Raw genomic sequence first — 25440 nt, forward strand, 5'->3', positions numbered from 1 at the left:
ATTATGAAGCTGGCTGATCAAGGGTGAGCATTGCATACAACTGGAATTACTGTCAATTCATTTAGCGAATGGTATCATAGTTTGAAAAGATTCAATGATATTTTTAACCTGTTTTCTTCTCCTTTTATAAAGAAGGAACTAGAATGAGTGCAACACAAACCAAAATCACAAATTCTGCCAGCATATTTGAACAAAGCATTCATGAACACTTCTGAAACACCATGAACGTTGTTTTGTAATGTGAACTTCATTTTCCTATATTTACAAGTTGGAACCAGATTATCTTATTTGGCAAAGAAATGACAAGTGTGCAGTATATTGTGTTTAGCATGAGATACCTGTTTTTAACAGTCTTCCTTTGTCAAATATGTCTTCAAACACATTGACTCCTCTTTAAAGTCCAAAAACAAGTACTCTTTTCCCACTAGACACCTGGATAAATCAAAGACAATGACTGTATCCTGAATATATATATATATATATATATATATATATATATATATATATATATATATATATATATATATATATACATATATATATATAAATATATATATATATATATACATATATATACATATATACATATATATATATATATATATATATATATATATATATATATATATATATATATATATATATATATATATATATATATATTTATATATTAGGCCTGCAAATCTTTGGGTGTCCCACGATTTGATTCAATATCGATTCTTGGGGTCGCGATTCGATTATAAATCGTTTTTTCGATTCAACGCGATTCTCGATTCAAAAACGATATTTTTCCAATTCAAAACAATTCTGTATTCATTCAATGCATAAGATTTGCCCATTTACCATTTCAGCAGGATCTACCCCAGTCTGCTGACATGCTGGCAGAGTAGTAGATTTTTTTTAAAAAGCTTTTATAATTGTAAAGGACAATGTTTTATCAACCTATTGCAATAATGTACATTTATTTTAACTATTAAACGTACCAAAAATATGACTTATTTTATCTATGTGAAAACATTGGACACAGTGTGTTGTCAAGCTTATGAGATGCGATGCAAGTGTAAGCCACTGTGACACTATTGTTCTTTTTCTTTTTTTTTATAAATGTCTAATGATCATGTAAAGGAGGGATTATTAATCACTGCTATGCTGAAATTATATTTAATGTTGATACTGTTGTTGATAATATTCATTTTTGTTTCACTACTTTTGGTTTGTTCTGTGTCGTGTTTGTGTCTCCTTTCAATGGCTCTGTTCATTGCAGTTCTGAGTGTTGCTGGGTCAGGTTTGGTTTTGGAATTGGATTGCATTGTTATGGTATTGCTGTGTATTGTTTTGTTGGATTGATAAAAAACCCCCCCAAAAAAAAAAAAAAAAAAAAAAAATAGATTAAAAAAAAAATCGCGATTTGTATTCGAAAATATTTTTTCCCACACCCCTAATATATATATATATATAGAAGCTATGCAAATGTAAGTACAGTGTTTTCAGTGGTTTCATCAAAATCCCCAATCTGGGACAATTATGCAAGAGATGAGCACATATTCTCTTGACAAGCAAGGAAAAAGGGACTTTTCAATTCAACTATTTTTTGCACTTACATGCCATTTTCAAGCTAAAACAAACTCCCAATGAATAATTGTGTAAAAAAAAAAGTATTTTCATGTCAGACTTTACATCATGTCTACATGAAATAGTATTTTGTGAAGCAGTTTTTGTTTTTTAAAGGGGAAATTTACTTTTTTGGGGAATTTCGCCTATTGTTCACAATCATTGTGGATCCATTTTTTTTTAATGATTTTTAACTCGTATATAAACGTAAATGAATGTCTACTTACAGCGGAGCCAATGAGAGGTCCTCTATTCCGCCCATAAAACCCAATAAAAAAACATCCAAAAGCGACAACAATACTCCATTTACCTTTCGTGACTTGAATATTAACCAAGTATTAGTGATATTGTTATCATACGCGCTTAAACAAACTAACGTTTTATAGCGGCGCCATGATCACAAGCTTGTGTAACAATGTTGACATGATCAACTGATGAGCTGCTTCCTCATTTCCTTGCTCGTCAAACTTTATTGTTGAATCTGTAGAGTCATAAATCATGCCTCTCACCTGAATAGTAAAAGGACAAGGACGTATTATGTTGGTACACTTTGACAGCCAATTTAGACCCGGAAATGGCGAGAATGGCACGAAAAGACGCTTCGTTCCCCCCTTTTCTTGACTACGATTATGAGTTATTCTTTATCTAAATGGGAATATATGAACATCCCGTCAGTCAGCAGACCTTGTACAGTAATTGAGGTTTTATTATGTTTCTTGGCTCTCATAAAGTCTGCAGTGAGCAGTAGTCAGTGATGGAGTTTTGAAAAAAAAGTGAATGTTGTGATGTGTGTTTGAAATTAATGCGCCCTGTAATTTTAAAATGTATAAAATACGTAAATAAGAACCCTTATTATAAATGTGCCCGTTAATACATTACATATATCTATATACAATACTTGCATCATGTATATACAACCTTAATGGAGGTGTTTGGATGTTTTTTAAGGGCTTTATTGGCAGATTAGGGCGGCTCCATTGTAAGCAGACTTTTGATCACATTTATTTATTATTTAGAATGCATAATAAAAAAAACATCCGTCGTCATGGCTTTCATAATGATTGTGTATGATAGGCAAAATTCCAAAAAAAAGTGCAGTTCACCTTTAATGCAGAGGAACAGTTGCTGTGTGTTTTGCCCTTGGTTTTGGCTCCTCTGTGCATGGCTGCAGTTGATCATTTCTGTTATGTGCCTGGCCCTGCATTTTTTTAACTAGAGTTGTGGATTTATCTTTTGAATGGTGGTTCACACTCTTCTTCACTCTCCAAACTGTTATATACTTTCTTGAATGTGTGGTCAGGTTCTTAATAGTGATATAGACCAGTGGTTCTCAACCTTTTTTCAGTGATGTACCCCCTGTGAACATTTTTTTAATTCAAGTACCCCTTAATCAGAGCAAAGCATTTTTGGTTGAAAAAAAGAGATAAAGAAGTAAAATACAGCACTATGTCATCAGTTTCTGATTTATCAAATCGTATAACAGTGCAAAATATTGCTCATTTGTAGTGGTATTTCTTGAAGTATTTGGAAAAAAGATATACAAATATCTAAAAACCTGTTGAAAAGGTGAAAAGTGATTTAATTATAAATAAAGACTTCTACACATAGAAGTAATCATCAACTTAAAGTGCCCTCTTTGGGGATTGTAATAGAGATCCATCTGGATTCATGAACTTATTTCTAAACATTTCTCCACAAAAAAAGAAATCTTTAACATCAATATCTATGGACCATGTCCACAAAAAATCTAGCAGTCAACGCTGAAATTTTTTTTCACAGTTTATGAACTTACATTCATATTTTGTTGAAGTATTTTTCAATAAATATTTTTATAAAGGATTTTTGAATTGTTGCTATTTTTAGAATATTTAAAAAAAATCTCACGTACCCGTTGGCATACCTTCAAGTACCCCCAGGGGTACTGATATAGACCAACAATATCTGCCACACCGGAGTCGGTTTGGAGGGACTGGTGGAGATGTGGATGAGGGGACAGGACTGCAGAGTTTGGAAGGATTGGAGGAGATGCGGATGTGGGGACAGGACTGCAGAGTTTGAAGGGACTGCAGGAGGTGCGGATGAGGGGACAGGGCTGCGGAGCTAGCACTGAGCGCTGAGACGGAGAGGCTTCGCGGTGTCTTGGCTGGGTGAGCAGGTGTCAGACACCTCAGTCACCTTGGACGTATCTTCGTTCATCCATGCGGACTGGACACAGGCCGAAAATGGAGTCGGCTGTCTTGGTTGCTTTGTTGGGTCTGCTCCTGTCTCTGGCCATGCTCCCTCCACCCCAGTGGACGATGGCGTGGAACACCCCAGAGGCCACCACAGTGGATATGTTTCTTTTACTGTTTATTCATAGCTAGTATGTAGAAGTGTCTGGTTGTATCTGCTGCTTTAATGTCTTTAATGTCCTCTGTGTTCTTTGATGTTTGATGTTTCCCTCTTACACACATGGAAGAGGGATGTGTACCATGGCTATGAGTTGTTGTTTTTTCCCTTGGCCTCAGTCTGCACCTCCTCTCCAGGGCCCAGGCTAAGACCAATTTTTTTTATTTTGTTTTAATCTTCTATTCCCCCTCCTTGTTTACCTGTATCTCATCTTTTTTGTAAGGGGCGCTGGAAGCCGGCAGACCCGTCAGCGATCCTGTTCTGTCTCCCTGTAATGTTTGTCTAAACTTGAATGGGATTGTGCTGAAAATTTTAATTTTCCTGAAGGAACTCTCCTGACGGAATAAATAAAGTACTATCTAATCCATCTAATCTAATCTAATAATAGGCTGCTTCTAAAGAAGACATAGAAGATGTGATTATGATCATTGTCTACCCAGTTTTACGGTGTTGCAAGGAAAAACAATTTTTTACAGTGGATTTATTCATTTAGACAAAGTATCTTTTTTAAACCAGGTAAAGTGTAATTCTTTATCCATCTTAGGTTAATTCAATTGCAGTAAACGATTACAAAGAGCATTTATCTGTCTTTCACTTCAGCAGCAAATAAAGAAACCAGGTCGTACGTAATGAATATGTTTAATTACATGACACACTTCTATCATCCATTCACCCATTATGAATTTGAAAAATAATAACAACAATTCCGAAAGAGTCATTAAGTTATTATGCTCTGGATACCTTGGACTTAACTCCTCCCTCAGTCAGATTTACTTTTACAATGAATTCCTGAATCTGTACTCAATAAGCATTATAAAACAAGAATAAATAAAGCATTACCGTAAAAAAAAATATTTTCCCAGCCATTTTGCTTCAGTTTTGTATTCATAAACCACATAGCCAGTGATTTTGCAGATGTGAGTTTAAAAGAATGGAGGCAGCAGTTAGTTCTCTACAAATGCCTCTCTCATGTATACAAATGTAAAAAATGATTGAGGCCACCAGGCTGTCAGCTGGGAGGGCTGACAGAAATGCTCACTCAGCTGCTTTCTCTCTATGCATTTCATAGTACTGCTCAAAAGTAGGCTTCATAATGGACAGTTAATGGGCCTCATTAGGGTATGCTAGGCACAGACAGGTTTACGGATTAGCTTGTCAGCCAGCAACAGTGACTTGTGTTCCCTTTACCCACAACTTCCTGTGGGAGTTATTTCAGTGTAACGTGTAAGACTTATATTTTATATTATGCATGACACAATTCTCATAACCTTGTCTACAGCAGCCACAGTTCTACAAGTAAGACAGTTCATAAACAAACGTTAGTACAGAATATGTATTTCACATGGCGGACATTGAGGGGCTTTGTTATAGTATACAAGGCAAAACTGCAGAAGCCACTATGAGCTGGAAGGATACAGTATGTTTACATTACAATTTGTTACAAAACAGAAGACTGCATCTACCCTGTCTTAAATGCATAAAAATGTCCAACATAAATAATAACTGACTCCTTGTCTGACAATATAGAGATGCTTTCTATCTGGTTGTCGTTGTTCACAGGGTGGTGTAGATATTTACTGTACTGTGTTTGAATATGTACTTGTTTCCTATGTAGTTAGTTCACAGTGATTTTAGGCAAGTCAGTATACTGAAACTTCTATGATACTCTCCCCAGATTCTGTCCCTAAAAATGGTAAGATGTGCATTTTTAAGGCAGGAGTATATAACAGTGGAAAGTAGAACAGTGGAAATACTGGTCAAAATAAATTACCCTTTGTGGTTAAAACACTTAGGGTTTAAGACCATTGTTATAAATTACCAACATGTTGCCAGTGTATTGTCCTGTGTGCATAAATTATACCAAGGCCTATACTGTACATACTACATAGGTAAGCAAAATCCGACTTCTGTAACTTACAGCTACGGTGGCTTTCATTCAAACCTCGTCTTTTATCCAATTTCCTCACTTCCAGTTTTAGTTGTAATCATCACCTTGCACTGTTTCCCCCATTATCCTTCTCCTGCCCTTCCTAGACATGCCCAGTTATTATTCTGTACAGTATTCTCTTCCATCCCTCCTACCAATTCCGTTTTTCCTTCAACAAAGACAGTTACTCTTTGTTTCAGTCTCTTGCGTGAGCCGCACTCTCCCGTCCTCTCTCTCTACATCTCTGTAGAGTAGAGACTTTTGGGCCTTAAGGCGGCAGGCCAGTGACATGAAGATTGAGTCCACGTTCTGACTCTCCCTTGGGTCTTTTGCAGATGTCTCAAAGAGTAGCATGTTGTGGGAATCTGCAAACTTCAATGCCGTGTTGGAGGGCACCTGTGAATTAGTTTGATTATTATGACCAACTATGATGCATCACACCTTGTGTGCTGCTTGAGTCTACTGACCTGTATTTGTTCCACTAGGTCACACTTGTTCCCCACTAGGACTCTAGGTACTGATGCAGATACTCTATGACCATTACACTCCTGTAATAAAAGACAGCACATTTGATTCAGTAAAACAAAAACATGTTCAATATATTTATTACAGGAGATCTTTTATGCAATTGTTTGACAAATTAGAAATCCCAGGTGTCTTTGTTAAGTGACTGCTTCAATCAAAAAAAAAGTATGTATTAAGCTTTACAGAACTGTAACAGACAAAATAGTTTGTATCTACACCAGAGGAAAAGAAGGGGATTAACTTTCAAATTTCTGGGGCGGTATAGCTCGGTTGGTAAAGCGGCCGTGCCAGCAACTTGAGGGTTGCAGGTTCGATCCCCGCTTGCACCATCCTAGTCACTGCCGTTGTGTCCTTTGGTAAGAAAGACACTTTACCCACCTGCTCTCAGTGCCACACACAACGGTTTTAAATGTAAATTAGATATTGGGTTTCACAATGTAAAGCACTTTGAGTCACTTGAGAAAAGCACTATATAAATATAATTCATTTCACTTCAAATGAAGACATGACTGACTTCAGAACATACAAACTCCAAACAGAAACCTCTAAGGTCGAGATTTGAATCCAAAACCCTTTGCTGTGAGTCAGATGTTATAACCAATCACTTCCGTTAACCTCCCTTGCTATATATATATATATATATATATATATATATATATATATATATATATATATATATATATATATATATATACATATATATATATACATACATACATACATACATATGTATGTATGTATATATATATATATATATGTATGTATATATATATATATATATATATATATATACATACATACATATATATATATGTATGTATATATATATATATATATATAGTCAGCCCTTTTACATCAGATATTCAAAATGAATAGGATTAATCCCTGTATATACCCTATAAAAATATCATCTGACGCTCATTTTAAGTCCCATGATACAATGTTATAAGTGATGTATGTTTATATTCCCCCTGCTCCTCGGTTGGCAGACAGTCATTAATTTGCATCCATTGATCTATCTATTTTTTTAACTGATCACCACATCAATTGCAAGTTGATCGGAATTAAGACGGAATTGATCTTGAATCAGCTGTACAAATACACCAATTAACGTTCATGCAGTTTGGTGTATTTTATTGAAAAAGGTTGAATTATCAATGCTAATTTATAGTAAGTACTAATTTCTAGGTAGTGTGCGCTGAGCTGTCTGACTGGAGCCCGAGGTATAAACCTTTTTCCCCCACTAACTCATACCAAGCAGCTCCAAAAATGGGGCGGCGTGACTCAAACGGTAGAGCGGCCGTCCAGAAACTTTAGAGTTTCTCATACTGTTTGACAGACTACAGATTTAAATCAGCAACTATGCTATAAACAGGCTAGTTTATTAATGTGCACTGTTTTGAATAATTAAAACAGTCATAACATCTTAAATCAGTGGTGTGTCCACACTGAGTGTACCTAACATTTAAATGTCACTACACAACCTCGTCTGAGAGATGGTGAAGACACTAGAATTTAAAAAGATGATGACGATGATAATACTTGATGTGCCAAAAAGAACATGCGCACATTGTCTTAGTTAGTTGTGCACTCACCTCTATCCATGTTTGCAGGTTGCGGAAGGAAGCCATTTTGGTGACATCATAAACAAATACTACTGCATGGACATTCCGGTAGTAGTGTTCCACCATAGATTTTCGAAATCGCTCCTGGCCTGCCGTGTCCCATACTTGTACCTGCAGAAAAGAAAGGTATGTGTTTTTTAAATGTTTATATGTTCATTTGATTGGGAAAAAAGAATATGGATAATGAGAAACAGACACTCTTTTTCCCCTCAACCGCCACCCCCCCAAAAAAAGTAAAAATAAAATGAAAAAATAAATGGAAAACTCTCCCCCCCAAATAGAAAAATAACCCTTTTATTCCCCTCCCTGTACCTAGATTTTCTTGTCACAGATCAATCACAGTGGGTGGCAACGTACTGCCTTCCTCTTCACCACAAGCAGATAGAAAATTAAACAAACTGACTAAAAGGAAAAAAAAAGAAAGAAACATACAGAGAAGTGTCACTGTCACTGACTCAAAACAAAACATAGAAAATTGCGGTGTAGTAAAAAGATTAATTGTCAACAGTGAATGTCACATTTGTCCTATAACGTCTTTAATTTAGTATGCGTTAACCCTAATCATACAGACCCTGGTGAAGTCAAGTTGTTTTGGTGTAGTACTCCTAAGATTATATTTAATTGTATCCAAGATCTAAGTAAAACAGGAGGTCCATAAACCACAGGGAGGCCTTGGTGGAAAACTGTGATTTCCACTCCAACAAAATCCTTCTACAAGCTAGTAAGGATGCAAAGGCAATACTATCCTTAAAAGTCTGCTTAATTTGGGGGGAGTTTGCTAATATCCCAGAAATAGCCAATTCTGCAAGGGCGTCAACTTCAAATTTACCGCATCTGCAAGATCTTTAAAAATATTTGTCCAGTTGGCTTTCAAACAGGGACAGGACCAAAACATGTGGGTCATGTTTGCTGGAGTCAATTTACATCAATTAGTCACAAAAAGTGTGTGTGTTAAATATATTTTTCAAACACTAGATCAATGTTTGTGTAGTGCACAAAATATTTTTTTATAATATGTTGTAACAATTTGACAGATGATCCTGGTTGTCTCAGCTCCGGCAAACAAAATAACTTATAGCAACTCAAAGAGGTTATTACACAAAACAAAATCTCAGGTCATTAAATTCATGTCAACATTAAAGATTATATTTTAAACATAATTTAATTTTATAGAGCACACATGTTATCCCCCTGGGCGAATATCATCAAATGATTAAACCTACATGCCTTCGTCATCAACACAATCTTGTATCTATCTAAAATATTACATTTGACTCCACTGGTCACAGTGTCATTATTGGATGCATTGCACTAACCATTCTTACGGAGAGTATACCATTACTACCCGAAGTAGCAATAATTCCATTGTAAGTGTCTATTAATGTTCTCATTCATCCAGGTCATTGTCACCTCAGGGCGTTCAATCGATTGCAACTGGACTGTTTGGTTTCTCTTAGAAGACGTTTCGTTGCTCATCTGAGTAGGCTTCATCAGTTCGTGCTCATAGACCATCTAAGTCCCTGATGAAGCCTACTCGAATGAGCGGCGAAACGTCTTCCAAGACAAACAGCCCTGCCTCAATTCCTTGTAATACTTTATTTATGCCATCTACGTTGTCAATGAAAACGTTACAATTGCAATATAAGTTTATACAAAACGGTTGCATGTGATGTTACGTGTGAATGGGTTTCAAATCAATGCTGACAATTCTGGCCACAAATAAAAACTCTGCGACAGAGGAACCTTACAATGCTTGCCCCGTCCAAATTTAATTATCTACTTAGTATGGCTCTTTGGATGATCAAACCCAAACATACAACAAATCAATCACATTAATTTATAGAGTAACTGCCACACGTCACTTTAAACCAGTGTGGGTGACACAGGGAGCAGGACACAACAGCACCGACTAGGATGGCAGAAGCGGGCATCGAACCTGGAACCCTCAAGTTGCTGGCAGAGCCACTCTACCAACCGAGCTATACCGCCCCATGGTGATTTACTCCCCAATTCCAACCCTTGATGCTGAGTGCCAAGCAGGGAGGCAATGGGTCCCATTTTTATAGTCTTTGGTATGACTCGGCCAGGGTTTGAACTCATGACCTACCGATCTCAGGGCGGACACTGGAACCATCACCCTTGATCACCACCTGAGAGATGAGCAGAGTAGTGAGCAGCAGCGGTGGCCACTGAGAAGGTTCCACTAACAATGTCATTGTTGGCTTAATTTTAACAGAAAATCTTTTGATACATTAAAAACATGTTTCTTATTGCAACCAAAGAACAATTTTGGCATTAAATAACTTTGTGAATTTACTAAACATCTTATATTTTAGTAGTAAGTACACAAACGTGTTACAAAGGCTCCTAATTTAGCTGCTGACAAATGGATGGATTATTAATCTACCTGTTCATTTCCTGTTGATATCTGCTTACTTTCTGTTTCAACACGTTCTATCTGCAGTTCTGTTAAAATGTAAACAAGCACACCTTCTTCTGTTGTGTGACACTTGACATTAGTTTTGGGTGAGACTACAGATTTGGGTATTGAGTCAATACTAAGTAGTTACATGTTCATGCATTGGTCATAATTTAAAGTCCTCCTGCGTCTATGGACGTATTTCCTGAGTTAACAAATAGTAACAAAATGACTCAAGATGTTGTGATGGTAAAAAATATTGATGTAATTATTGTAGTATCAACAATATACGACTCTTGTACTTGGTATCGTTACAGTCAATATTTTTATAGATCTTTGATAGATTTGTTTACATTCATGACGCTAGTTTGCTGTTAGCAGATAGCTATTGTGTCCTTCTATGGTGTGTTGTGAAGCACGTTTAGCTATACCTTGTCCTGCATGGATGTTATTTTTAAGAAGCATGGTTTATTTGTCGCTGTGAAGGCGAGAATTAGTGATTTAGAAGTAGCTTAAAGGCCTACTGAAACCCACTACTACCCACCATGCAGTCTGATGGTTTATACATCAATGATGAAATATTAACATTGCCAATACGGCTTTTTTAGTTTACTAAATTACAATTTTAAATTTCCCGGGAGTTTCGTCTTGAAAACGTCGTGTAATGATGACGTGTACGCGTGACGTCACAGGGTTTTAGGAAGTGTGAGCGCTATGCACACACACAGGTAAAAGTCGTCTGCTTTACCGGCATGATTACACAGTATTTTGGACATCTGTGTTGCTGAATCTTTTGCAATTTGTTCAATATAATATTGGAGAAGTCACAGAGAAAGATGGAGTTGGGAAGCTTTAGCCTTTAGCCACACAAACACACGGTGTTTCCTTGTTTAAAATTCCCGGAGGTGAAAATTTACTATGGATCACAGCGCGGTCAAGTGAACATGAATCCAAACCAAATGTCAACCAGCAGGTTTCGGTGAGAAAATTGTGGTTAAAAAGTCAGTTCTTACCGGATAAAAGCTGAGCTTGTGCCGTCCATAGCTGCCGTCGACTCCCCTGAGACACTGCCGTGGACAAACCCCTCCGACTATCAGGTAATATTAAACTCACTAAAACACTAGCAACACAATAGAAAGATAAGGGATTTCCCAGAATTATCCTAGTAAATGTGTTTAAAAAGATGATCGGAATACGTCCCAATGCTATTGCGTTTTTTTTTTTACTCTTTTTTTTTAAATTTTCTTTTTTTTAGTCCGTCGCTTTCAATATCCTCAAACACGAATCTTTCATCCTCGCTCAAATTAATGGGGAAATTGTTGTTTTCTCGGTCCGAATAACTGTTTTTGTTGGAGACTCCCATTAAAATCAATGTGAATATATGAGGGGCCATCAACATGTGACGTCATCGTCTGCGACTTCCGGTAAAGGCAAGGCTTTTTCGGGAAGTACCAAAAGTGGCGAACTTTATCGTCGATTTTCTCTACTAAATCATTTTAGCAAAAATATGGCAATATCGCGAAATGATCAAGTATGACACATAGAATGGACCTGTTATTCCCGTTTGAATAAGAAAATCTAATTTCAGTAGGCCTTTAAACACTACATAGTGTAGCAGCTGCCTACCAAGTTCTACCCAATGGCTTTGACCGAGGTGTGGGTTTTTCGGGTCGAGGATGGGAAAAGACGTGTGTTTGTGGGGGTGAAAGTTTTTTCCAAAGTTGCCCTGATAAGAAGAGACGCTGGGATTGAGTTTGATGGAGTGGAATGCTGCATTTCTGAGAATTAAAATAAGACACACTGGAAATCTGTCCCAGCTTCCATTCCTTGGGATGTAAGAGGAGGGACCTTAGTCACCAGCTGGTGCCTTATAGCTTCACCTTCATCGTTAGTTTTGAAACCAAAATACACCAATTGTACCTCTTCTGTCTCCTTGCTGTTTCACTTGTAAGTGCTGTGCTTGTGTTGACTCACATGCACCTCAGCTCATAGTACGAGCAATGTCGTCATGGCGAGCCATCATGTCTATGAAATCAAAGTACTGGTATTTTTCAAAAGGCAGTATTGTACCTTTTTGAATTCATTGTTCTCGCTGTACTTCATTAGTACCAGAATACCGTACAATCCATTGGCAGAAATCTGAGGCGTGAACTGCCAATACTAAGATTAGTTTATATATCCATTTATCCATCTATTTTTTCCCGATTGTCCTTTTTTTTTTTAAATTTTGTAAATTCGGGAACTTTTGCCTTTGTAAATTTTCCTTAAAAGTTGATCTAACTAAATAGGAATACATGTATGGCTTCAGCGATTCATAATGACACAAAGAGAAAGTGATTGTTATTTATCTCTCTGAACAAGACAGGTGCTTTTTATGACACAAGAGATATCTCATGGCACTCAGCAAAGGGCTGTTAGAATAACAACACTGGTCATTTATCCCATATTACCATTTGAGAGGCACAGTTTAGCTTTTTTTTTTTTTTTTTTCCAAAGGATGAATACATCAAAGCTTGTACTTTGTTGAACATCACTTAAGTATGGGATTAGATTAGATTAGATAGTACTTTATTTATTCCGTCAGGAGAGTTCCTTCAGGAAAATTAAAATTTTCAGCACAATCCCATTCAAGTTTAGACAAACATTACAGGGAGACAGAACAGGATCGCTGACGGGTCTGCCGGCTTCCAGCGCCCCTTACAAAAAAGATGAGATACAGGTAAAGGGGGGGGAATAGAAAATTAAAACAAAATAAAAAAAATCGGTCTTAGCCTGGGCCTTGGAGAGGAGGTGCAGACTGAGGCCAAGGGAAAAAACAACAACTCATAGCCATGGTACACATCCCTCTTCCATGTGTGTAAGAGGGAAACATCAAACATCAAAGAACACAGAGGACAATAAAGACATTAAAGCAGCAGATACAACCAGACACTTCTACATACTAGCTATGAATAAAAAGTAAAAGAAACATATCCACTGTGGTGGCCTCTGGAGGTGTTCCACGCCATCGTCCGCTGGGGTGGAGGGAGCATGGCCAGAGACAGGAGCAGACCCAACAAAGCAACCAAGACGGCCGACTCCATTTTCGGCCTGTGTCCAGTCCGCATGGATGAGCGAGGATACGTCCGAGGTGACTGAGGTGTCCGACACCTGCTCACCCAGTCAAGACACCGCGAACCCTCTCCGTCCCAGCGCTCAGTGCTAGCTCCGCAGCCCTGTCCCCTCATCCGCACCTCCTCCAGTCCCTCCAAACTCTGCAGTCCTGTCCCCTCATCCGCATCTCCTCCAATCCCTCCAAACTCTGCAGTCCTGTCCCCTCATCCGCATCTCCGCCAGTCCCTCCAAACCAACTCCGGTGTGGCAGACACCCAGCAGCTGGTCTCCATGGCCAAAAGGCTCCCGGGAGGCAGATCCAGAAGTCCACAAAAAAAAGCACCACAGAGGTCAATAAAGTGGCACCCCTTGTCACACAGTCCCAAAGGGTCCCGGACCAAAAGGCAAAAAAATATAATAAGACATGAAAACAAGAGGGAAACACAAAAGGATGACACAAGAGCACAGAGCTCCTGCCTACAGCAGCCACTACAGCAGCGCCATCTTGGGAAAAAAAAAAAAAAAAATGTCGAGGACAATGATCTGCCAGAGAATAAATTTCATGTAAATTACAATGATGACTGTTTATAGAACCATGGAACTACTTGTCAACAAATTGAAAGAGGGAGTAGGGCAAGTTGGATGTTGTTGTTTATCATGTTTGTTTGCCATGCCTGTCGGCCTTGTGGTTAGATTGTCCGAATTGAGACTACCAAAGACTACAAAAAATGGGACCCATTACCTCCCTGCTTGGCACTCAGCATCAAGGGTTACAATTGGGGATTAAATCACCAAATGATTCCCGAGCACGGCCCACACTGCTGCTCACTGCTCCCCTCCCCTCCCAGGGGGTGAACAAGGGAATGACTGAAATGCATAGGTCAAATTCCACCACACTTAGTGTGTGCGTGGCTATCATTGGAACTCTAACTTAAAAATGAGAAAAAAAACATTGTTTAATAAACAGAATTTCACCTTGTCAGTTAGTGACTAAACGTCATATTTGTCTTTTGGAGCCTTCTCACTATGCTACATCTATTTTTAATATGTTGCTTTTTATGTTCTACCGTATGCAGCATCTAACATGTATTAAAACCAACCCAACCATACTGTGATTATGGCATACTGTTACACCCTTTTTTTGAGCTGTTGGTTTCAACTGCTGAGTAATGTGTTTAGCTCAGCATATCTTATAACCACTTTTGGCTCTACTTTATGTCATTAAAGTATAAATATTTAATTCACAAGAAAACCTAAAGGATGGGAAAACTACATGTATGATTACAAGACATTTTACTTACCCTGTACATCCATCCTATACTCTTCCAATGATTCAGACAAGCTGACTTATTCGAGCAGTGAGTGTGTTTAATGAGTCAGCATTTAGAGCTATCTGGAGGTTACAGACAAGATAGGGTGGTCAGCTGAGAATGAAAAAGGGGGAGGGGAGCATATTATGCACATGTGTGGCTTTGTTGCATGCACAGTAGCTGGCCAGCTGCGTATGGGGGAGGCATAGTGGACAATATAGTGGCGTAACATAATCCATCCATCCATTCTCTACTGCTTGTCCCGTTTGAGGTCGCGAGGGGTGCTGTATCCTATCTCAGCTGCATTCGGACATCATCGTACAGAAAATTTAATGGGAATGTACGTACGGCTTTTAACAAGCGGTATAACTAAACCTTATGATGTGATACTGGGACGAAAGATTTAAAATGTAATTTCTCGATATTTCCTAGTTTTAAGAGCCATTTACTTATTTTTAGTCAATAATTTTGAAGCACAATCTTAATTTTGGAAGAATGATTGTATATAGTGTATTTTAGTTTAAAAATGTTAAAATTGAGAAAATAACTATTCAAATAATATATTTTTGTTTTCCCCACACAGAAAATCTTTTTTCTAGATTCTGCAACATCCCGAGGATGCTTAATTTAAGAAATGCAAGTTGAATAATGCTTGTTTTCAGAATAAAATACTGATTTCGAGCTTGAATGTCAAGATATAGAAATCTTAATTTAGGATTCCTTATCAAGTAAAATTAACTAACTGCATGGACAGATAATTTCACTAGTTTTTAGAATTTGTTTCCCTAAAATCTAGTCTTTCATCTTATATTTTGTCAGCTCTTTTTTCCAGTGTATATCAAAATATTTCCTTAAGTGGAAACTGCATTTTATGGGGGGAATTTTGCCTATCGTTCACAATCATTATGAAAGCCATAATGACATGTGTATATATATATATACATATAATGCATTATTGCCCGTAAATAAAAGTCTGCTTACAGCGGAGCCAATGGGAGGTCCTCCATTCCGCCCATAAAACCCCATAAAAAAATCACCCAAAAAGCGCCGCCAATACTAATTTACATTTGGTGACCGTAGTACTAAACAAGTATTATAGTGTTACTGTAAGCACCAACGCAAACAAACCGTGATCACTAGCGTGTGTTAACATGTTTACATAATCGAGTGGTGAATTGCTTCCTTTGCTCATGAAAGTTTATTGTCGATCATAAATCATGCCTCTGACCTGCATTAGGACGAGGATGAAATCCGACATGTTGGTAAGACTTTCTCATCCAATCAATACCCGGGAATGGCGATAACAAATTTGTAGTATCATCAAAAACTAATGTAAAGTATCAAACAACAGAAGAATAAGTGATTATTGCATTTTAACAGAAGTGTAGACAGAACATGTTAAAAGAGAAAGTAAACAGATATTGACAGTAAATAAACAAATATCAAGAATTATATTAATAATATCTTTTCTACCACTTGTCCTTAATAATGTTGACAAAATAACAGAATGATAGACGACACAATATGTTACTGCATATGTCAGCAGACTAATTAGGAGCCTTTGTTTGTTTACTTACTACTAAAAGACAAGCTGTCATGTATGTTCACTATTTTATTTAAGGACTTAACTGCAGTAAGAAACATATGTTTATTGTCCTCTAAGATTTTTTGTAAAATAAAGCCAATAATGCATTTTTTTGTGGTACCCTTTATTTAGAAAAGTACCGAAAAGTATCAATATTATTTTAGTACCGGTACAAAAAAATATTGGTATCGTTACAACACTACTACACACAGGAAAACACTGAAAAACTCAAAATAAGTCACGGCGTGATGTGACAGGTTGTGACAGTACACTTACTTTGAGACAAGAGCTATAGTGATGCATGGTTGGTTATGGTTTGAATTCATATCCAACAATTGCGAGAACAACTTTTTATTGTCAATATCGGCTGCTGAGTTTAATTTTTTTTATGTTTTCTGCTCGGGGTTTGCCTTTGCCTTTCAGTAAAAACAAAAATGTCCCTTGGTTCAGAAAAGGTTGAAAAACAAGTGTTTTAAGTCTCGTCTTTAAAGGCCTACTGAAACCCACTACTACCGACCACGCAGTCTGAAAGTTTATATATCAATGATGAAATATTAACATTGCAACACATGCCAATACGGCCTTTGTAGTTTACTAAATTGCAATTTTAAATTTCCCGCGGATTTTCTTGTTCAAAACGTCGTGGAATGATGACGCGTGTGCGTGACGTCACCGACTGTCAGGAAATATTAGCGCAGCACCATTTGCGGCTAAAAGTCGTCCCTTTTCATCGCACAATTAAACAGTATTTTGGACATCTGTGTTGCTGAATCTTTTGCAGTTTGTTCAATTAATAATGGAGAAGTCAAAGTAGAAAGATGGAGTTGGGAAGCTTTAGCCTTTAGCCACAAAAACACATGGTGATTCCTTGTTTAAAAAAAAACGGAGGTGAAGCTTTACTATGGATCAGAGCGGTCAAGCGAACATGGTTCCTGACCACTTGTCAACTGCCAGGTTTCGGTGAGAAAATGGTGTTAAAAAGTCACCTCTTACCGGAGATCTGTGGAGTTTGCGCCGTCCTTGTATCTGCCGTGACTTCCCTCAGACACTGGCCTCAAGACACCCGTGGACACACCCCTCCGACTATCAGGTACTATTTAATCTCACTAAAACACTAGCAACACAATAGAAAGATAAGGGATTTCCCAGAAGTATCCAAGTAAATGTGTCTAAAAACATCTGAATCCGTCCCAATGGAATCGCCTTTTTTTTTTTTCCTTTTTTTTTTTTTCTAGTCGTTTGCTATCAATAACATCATCCTTGAATATTTTATCCTCGCTCAAATTAATGGGGAAATTGTCGTTTTCTCGGTCCGAATAGCTCTTGCTGCTGGAGGCTCCAATTATAAACAATGTGAAGACGTGAGGAGCCTTCACCCTTGTGACGTCATCGTCTGCTACTTCCGGTAAAGGCAAGGCTTTTTTACCAGCACCAAAAGTTGCGAACTTTATTGTCGATGTTCTCTACTAAATCCTTTCAGCAAAAATATGGCAATATCGCGAAATGATCAAGTATGACACATAGAATGGACCTGCTATCCCCGTTTAAATAAGAAAATCTAATTTCAGTAGGCCTTTAAGACCCACTTTTTTTCTCTGGCTTTTAACACTACGTGAGTTGTGTGGTCCTCTGTGTTTTTAAATGTTGATTTCTATTTACTGTTTTAATTACCCTTTAAAGTCGTTTTTAATCATCCATCGGGTTTCTACCGCTTATTCCCTTTGAGGTCGCGGGGGGTGCTGGTGCCTATCTCAGCTACAATCGGGCGGAAGGCGGGGTACACCCTGGACAAGTTGCCACGTCAACGCAGGGACAACACAGATAGACAACATTCACACTCACATTCACACACTAGGGCCAATTTAGCGTTGCCAATCAACCTATCCCCAGGTGCATGTCTTTGGAAGTGGGAGGAAGCCGGAGTACCCGGAGGGAACCCACACAGTCACGGGGAGGACATGCAAACTCCACACAGAAAGATCCCGAGCCCGGGATTGAACCCAGTTTTTAACCATATTTATTTTTAGATTGTTTTTATTCAGTCATTGGTGGAGCTAAAGATAATTTTTGAATATTGTTTTTAATATTGTTCTGCGGCACTTTGGAAACATTTTTGTTGTTTAAATGTGCTACACAAATAAAGTGGATTTGATCGGATTGTCCTAGATCAGGGGTGTCAAACTCAAATACAGAGTGGGCCAAAATTTTAAACTGAACAAAGCCGCGGGCCAGGGTTGAACAAATTAACCTTTTAATAGGGACCCAAACAAGTTTTGCATTGAATATTGAACAAGCGAGACTTATATAACTTCATAATGACATGCAAAATAAAGTTTCAAATAATACTAATAATTTAAAAATAGCAATGGCATATCAAATCAAATTTAAATAGAAATCGAATGCCTCTTGTCTATTTGCAGCCTTCTCAGGTAAATATCAAAATAAACTTTCCCCACAGGCTACTAATAAATGTTTATATTGTAGCGTCCAGGAAGAGGTAGTGCTGCAAGGGGTTCTGTGTATTTGTTCTGTTGTGTTTATGTTGTGTTACAGTGCAGATGTTCTCCCGAAATATGCTTGTCATTCTCGTTTATTGTTGGTTCACAGTGTGGCGCATATTTGTAACAGTCTTAAAGTTGTTTATACGGCCACCCTCAGTGTGACCTGTATGGCTGTTGACCAAGCTTGCATTGCATTAGCGTGTGTGTGTGTAAAAGCCACATATATCATGTGACTAGGCCAGCACGCTGTTTTTACGTAAGAAAAGCGGACGTGACGAAAGGTTTTAGAGGGCGCTTGAGGCAGTGCCTTTAAGGCACCCCCCCGATATTGTTGTCCAGGTGGGAATCGGGAGAAATTTGGGAGAATGGTTGCCCCCTGTGATTTTCGTGAGGGGCACTGAAATTTGGGAGTCTCCTTGGAAAATCGGGGAGGGGGGGGGGGGGGGGGTGGGGGGGGGTGGGGTAACAAGTATGAGTATTAGCGGTGAACGCGGTGTTACAGCGACACCGCCGCTGTATAATACCGGCGGGCCAGCTCTAATGTTAATTTGATATTGCCTCAAGGGCCAAATGAAAATACACGACGGGCCAAATTTGGCCTGCGGGCCAGAGTTTGACACCCATGTCCTAGATGTTGCTGATGTTGTAATGCAGTCATTATTGTTGGTTGAGGCAAATAGGAACAAATATCAGAATAACACTTGTTGGCAAAAAAGACAGGAAAGGGCTTGAAGTCCACTTTTTATGGAGGATTTCAGCGTGTTTTAGCTAACGGTGTGAGTGATGGAAAATGACAGACTATATAGGCCTGATCCAATGGGAGCAGAACAAGAAGAAACAATGATGGGGGGTGGGAGAATGGATCATCCACACACGCACACTCCCATCATTACCTTGATCGTCTCTCCTTCGATCTCCACCGCCTTCTCCCTGAAGTCCACGCCGATGGTAGCCTCCGTCTTGTCGGGAAAGCTCCCCCCGGTGAAGCGGAAGGTGAGACACGTCTTCCCCACGTTGGAGTCCCCGATAACGATTATCTTAAAGATCCGCGTCTGGATGCTCAGTTCCAGGGAGGAGGTGCTGAGATCGGCGGAGGACGTGAAGCTGGCGCCAGCGTCGTTGCTGCTGCTGGCTCGGCTGCGATTTCTGTAGACATCCATGGATGATGTCAGGATGGTGACATTGTCGTCCGCTCGGCTCGGCCGGGTTATTCTCCTTCCTCGGCTCTCCTCCTCCGGAGAATCGTTAGTCATGGTGCCGGAGGAGGCGATGCAAAAATGGGGTTTGTATGTGAGCGGAGAGGAGAGACGAAGGGATGGATGGACTGGTGGGAGGGGAATGGAGGAAAGAAGGAGGAGACTTAATGATAAGCACGATTCTTTGTCAGCCTGCTAAAGCTAACAAATTAAAAACATACACGCATCAACTAATTAGCACTCTTTAAAGTCGGTTAACATGTACTAATATTAACTAAAGGACAACTGCACTTTTTGGGAATTTTGCCTACTATTCACAATCATTGTGTATAACAGTGGTGTCAAACTCAAATACAGAATGGGCCAAAATTCTAAACTGAACAAAGCCGCGGGCCAAAGTTGAACAACTTAACCCTTTAAAAGAGACCCAAACAAGGTTTGCATTGAATATTGAACAAGCAAGGCTCATATAACTTTATAGTGACATGCAAAATCGAGTTTTGTTGGTAGCGGGGGTGTATATTGTAGCGTCCCGGAAAAGTTAGTGCTGCAAGGGGTTCTGGGTATTTGTGCTGTTGTGTTTATGTTGTGTTACGGTGCAGATGTTTTCCGGAAATGTGTTTGTCATTCTTGTTTGGTGTGGGTTCACCGTTTGGTGTAGCAGTGTTAAAGTTTTTTATACGGCCACCCTCAGTGTGACCTGTATGGCTGTTGACCCAGTATGTGTTGCATTTACTTGTGTGTGTGTAGAAGCCACATATATTACGTGACTGGGCCAGCACGCTGTTTGTATGGAGGAAAAGCGGACGTGATGACAGGTTGTAGAGCAGGGGTAGGGAACCTATGGCTTTAGAGCCAGATGTGGCTCTTTTGATGACTGCACCTGGCTCTCAGATAAATCTTAGCTGACATTGCTTAACATGATAAGTAATGAATAATTCCGCTGGTAATCACAGTGTCAAAAATAACGTTCAAAATATAAAACATTCTCATGCATTTTCATCCATCCATGCGGTTTCTACCGCACCTGTTCAAGAAGTCGCACTAATGGTAAGAAGTGTTTTATTTATTGTTGGTTAGCCTCAGAATAACAATATTATTAAAAATAATAAGAGACTTATTATACTCTAAAAATGTTGGTCTTTCTTAAAAATGCATGCATATATAGTTGTATTCAGTGTTACAAAAAAATAAATTATATGGCTCTCACGGAAATACTTTTAAAAATATTTGGTTTGTATGGCTCTCTCAGCCAAAAAGGTTCCCGACCCCTGTTGTAGAGGATGCTAAAAGCAGTACCTTTAAAGCACGCCCCCAATATTGTTGTCCGGGTGGAAATTCGGGAGAATGGTTGCCCCGGGAGATTTTCAGGGGGGGAAAAATCGGGAGGGTTGGCAAGTATAAGAATTAGCGTTGAATGCGGTGATACAGTGGCCTGCCACTGTATAATACCGGCGAGCCAGCTCTAATGTTAATTTATTATTGCCTCAAGGGCCAAATGAAATTACACGGCGGGGAAAAATTGGCCCGCGGGCCAGAGTTTGACACCCATATTGTATAACAAGAACTTGTCCAGGGTGTACCAACCTTCCGCCCGAATACAGCTGAGATAAGCTCCAGCACCCCCCGTGACCCCAAAACGGACAAGCGGTAGAAAATAGATGAATGGAAGAACACATGTTGTCTTTTTATGCACTGTAACTCAGTGTTTTTCCAAACACGGTGAGATACAGTCTGGTGTGCCGTGGGAGGTTATTTAATTTCACCTATTTGGGTTAAAAATATTTTGTGCAAACCAGTAATTATAGTCTGCAAATTATGTGTTGTTGTTGGGTGTCGGTGCTTTTTAGAACTCAGCAGAGTAGCCGTGTAATACTATTCCATATCAGTAGGTGGCAGCCGGTAGCTAACTGCTTTGTAGATGCCGGAAACAGCGGGAGACAGCGTGAAGGTAAAAAGGTGTCTAATGCTTAAAACAAAAATAAACAAAGATTGAGTGCTCCTTAGAAAAGGTATTGAAGCTTAGGGAAGGCTATGCAGATCAAAACTAAAACTGAACTGGCTACAATGTAAAAAAGATCAGAATGCTGGACGACAGCAAAGACTTACTGTGGAGCAAAGATGGTGTCCACAATGTATATCCGAACATGACATGACAATCAACAATGTCCCTACAAAGAAGGATAAAAACAACTGATTGCTAAAACAAAGTAAACTGTGGGAAATATCGCTCAAAGGAAGAAATGAATCCGGTACAGGAAAATACCAAACTTTTTTCAAAAAAGCCATCAAATTAGGAGTGCAAGACAAGAACTAAAACACTACACACAGGAGAACAGTAAAAAACTCAAAATATGTCATGGCGGGATGTGACAGGTCATGAGAGTACACCTACTTTGAGACAAGAGCTATAGTGATGCATGGTTGGTTATGCTTTAAAGTCATATCCAACAATTGCGACAACGACTTTTTACTGTCAGCTGAGTTTTGTTTTTTAAAGATTTCTGCTGGTTGTGTGCCTCCAGATTTTTTCAGCACAAAAAATGTGCCTAGGCTAAAAAAGGTTGAAAAACACTGCTCTAACTAGTAAATAAATGTTAGCAAAAGTTAGCTAAAATGAAAGCCGCTCTATTCTGCTGAGAAAGCGTTTAAAAAATATCCAAACACTTCCATCAAGGTTTTATATACACGCAGTAACTATATATGTAATGTTGTAGGCACATTCATAATAATACACTACATTGCCAAAAGTATTTGGCCACCTGCCTTGACTCACATATGAACTTGAAGTGCCATCTCATTCCTAACCCATAGAGTTCAATATGATATCGGTCCACCTTTTGCAGCTATTACAGCTTCAACTCTTCTGGGAAGGCTGTCCACAAGGTTGCAGAGTATGTTTGTAGGATTGTTTGACCATTCTTCCAAGAGTACATTGGTGTGGTCACACAATAATGTTGATCGAGAATGCCTGGCGCTCAGTCTCTGTTCTAATTCATCCCAAAGGTGTTCTATTGGGTTCAGGTCAGGACTCTGTGCAGGCCAGTTAAGTTATGTCTTTACGGACCTTGCTTTGTGTAGTGGTGCACAGTCAAGTTGGAAGAGGAAGGGGCCCGCTTCAAACTGTTCCCACAAGGTTGGGAGCATGGAATTGTCCAAAATGTTTTGGTATTGTGGAGCATTCAAAGTTTTTTTTTCTGGAACTAAGCGGCTAAGCCCAACTCCTGAAAAACAACCCCACACCATAATTCCTCCTCCACCAAATTTCACACTCGACACAATGCAGTCCGAAACATACCGTTCTCCTGGCAACCGCCAAACAAAGACTCGTCCATCAGATTGCCAGATGAAAAAGTGTGATTTTCTAATAAAGCCGACAGTTTACTTTAGAATATTTAGGAGCAAAGAAATTTCACGACTGGATTTGTTGCTCAGGTGGCATCCTATGACAGTTCCACGCTGGAAATAACTGTGCTCCTGAGAGTGGCCCATTGTTTCACAAATGTTTGTAGAAACAGTCTCCATGCCTAAGTTCTTGATTCTATACACCTGTGGCCTGGCCAAGTTATTAGGACACCTAATTCTGATCATTTGGATGGGTGGGCAAATACTTTTGGCAATATAGTGTATGTCATGTTTACTTATTTTGCTCATTTTAAGCTTACGTTGGCGTATTCATTTCACGTTCATTTTCAACATTAACAACAATACTAATCATGCAGACTTCGTGGGGGCAACAAGCGCCATAAAATAATCACTTACTGCACAATATATTTTCTTCCTGAGATGCCGACTGATAGGATGTTGATGTATTCCCGTTTAGAAAAAGAATGACTCTTTGTGGAAATAAAAAGGTGGGCGGAGTTCTCAGTTGGCTGTCAAAGTTGACCAACTTTTGGGTTTACTTCCATATCCTTTTACTATCAAGGTGAGAGGCAATTATAATTAAAGGTTAAAGTTACATTCCCAACGATAGTCACACACACACTAGGTGTGGTTAAATTACCCTCTGCATTTAACCCATCCCCATGCTCACCCCCTGGGAGGTGAGGGGAGCAGTGAGCAGCAGCGGCGGCCATCCTCGAGAATCATTTAGTGATTCAACCCCCAATGCTGAGTGCTAAGCAGGGAGGTCATGGGTCCCATTTTTATAGTCTTTGGTATGACTCGGCCGGGGTTTGAACCCACGACCTTCCAGTCTCAGGGCGGATACTCTAACCACAAGGCCACTGAGCAGGTCAAATTTATAATAATGTAAAATCTGAAAATAATCTACAGGTAAATTAAATTAACTTTCACAAGCTCAGAGGCGTAAAAGCAGCTCACCAACTCATGAAGTCAATACTGCAGCATAAGGTAGTTATCTTTTACCTCCGCTAAAGATAGATCCTTAACGTTAGCCCTTTTAATAACAATATTACTAATTAATAATTAATATTCAGGTCACAAGATGTAAATTGATCATCAGTGCTTTTTGGAAGTACTCTTATTGGGTTTTATGGTTGGACGCAATGATGTCCCGACTTCATGGCTCCCATAAAGGCTACCATAACAAACAGACTTTTGTGTACGTTTTTTTTTTAGGAGTTAGAATGCATTAAAAAAAAACACGTGTTCTTGTCTCTCATAAGGATTGGGAATTAGGCAAAATTCCCTCAAAATAATACAATGTTCACATTGTTTATTCTGTATCTTCAAATAATTATTCTGACTCACCAGATTTTGGAGTACCATATACACTTAATGTAATATGTTTAATAAAGTTTACAAATGTACAGTGATCAAGAGTCATTCGAGCAGTGTTAGCCAACGAGCTAAAACCATGGGCTGTCAAGATATTACTAGTTTCAGTTCAGGCTTCAGGGAAAGTCAAAACAAAAATGTCCACAAAATTTTGCACCGAAGCATATCCAATACATGTGTTGTATAGTAGTAGTTAAAGGTAAATTAGAAAATGCCCCTGCCTAAATTAACTTATTTTCATAAATCAACTGAAAAAAAATACATGTTCACATATAAAGGGCCTAATATACTGATTGATTGATTGCAACTTTTATTAGTAGATTGCACAGTTCAGTACACATTCTCTACAATTGACCACTAAACGGTAACACCCGAATACGTTTTTCAACTTGTTTAAGTCGGGGTCCACGTAAATCAATTCATGGTAAAATACTAAAGGTTTGTGTGTGTTAAAACATTCCATAATAATTCCGAGCCATTATATTTGAAATTATAAATAAACAACAACAACATAATT

General features: G+C 38.7%; 1 protein-coding gene across 1 annotated transcript; it reads right to left on the minus strand.

The window, feature by feature from the left end:
* Positions 1-4622: 4622 nt before the first annotated feature.
* Positions 4623-24914, minus strand: rab33a (RAB33A, member RAS oncogene family). The gene is made up of 5 exons (XM_061902175.1): positions 24897-24914; positions 19878-20372; positions 8047-8187; positions 6394-6474; positions 4623-6322 (listed from the first exon to the last, which is right to left on the minus strand). The coding sequence occupies exons 1-5, from the start codon at positions 24912-24914 to the stop codon at positions 6098-6100; spliced, it is 960 nt and encodes a 319-aa protein (XP_061758159.1). The 3' UTR covers positions 4623-6097.
* Positions 24915-25440: the final 526 nt, after the last annotated feature.

This window comes from Nerophis ophidion, linkage group LG05, assembly GCF_033978795.1.
Source record: "Nerophis ophidion isolate RoL-2023_Sa linkage group LG05, RoL_Noph_v1.0, whole genome shotgun sequence".
NCBI classification, from domain to species: Eukaryota; Metazoa; Chordata; class Actinopteri; order Syngnathiformes; family Syngnathidae; genus Nerophis; species Nerophis ophidion.

What these genes read in the sequence shown, in the direction of transcription:
- rab33a (XM_061902175.1), bottom strand. An exon ending in ACCTGCAAACATGGATAGAG is followed by an intron (nt 6,475 to 8,046) that starts GTGAGTGCACAA and finishes CTTTTATTACAG; the next exon opens with GAGTGTAATGGTCATAGAGT. An exon ending in ACCTAGTGGAACAAATACAG is followed by an intron (nt 6,323 to 6,393) that starts GTCAGTAGACTC and finishes ACTAATTCACAG; the next exon opens with GTGCCCTCCAACACGGCATT.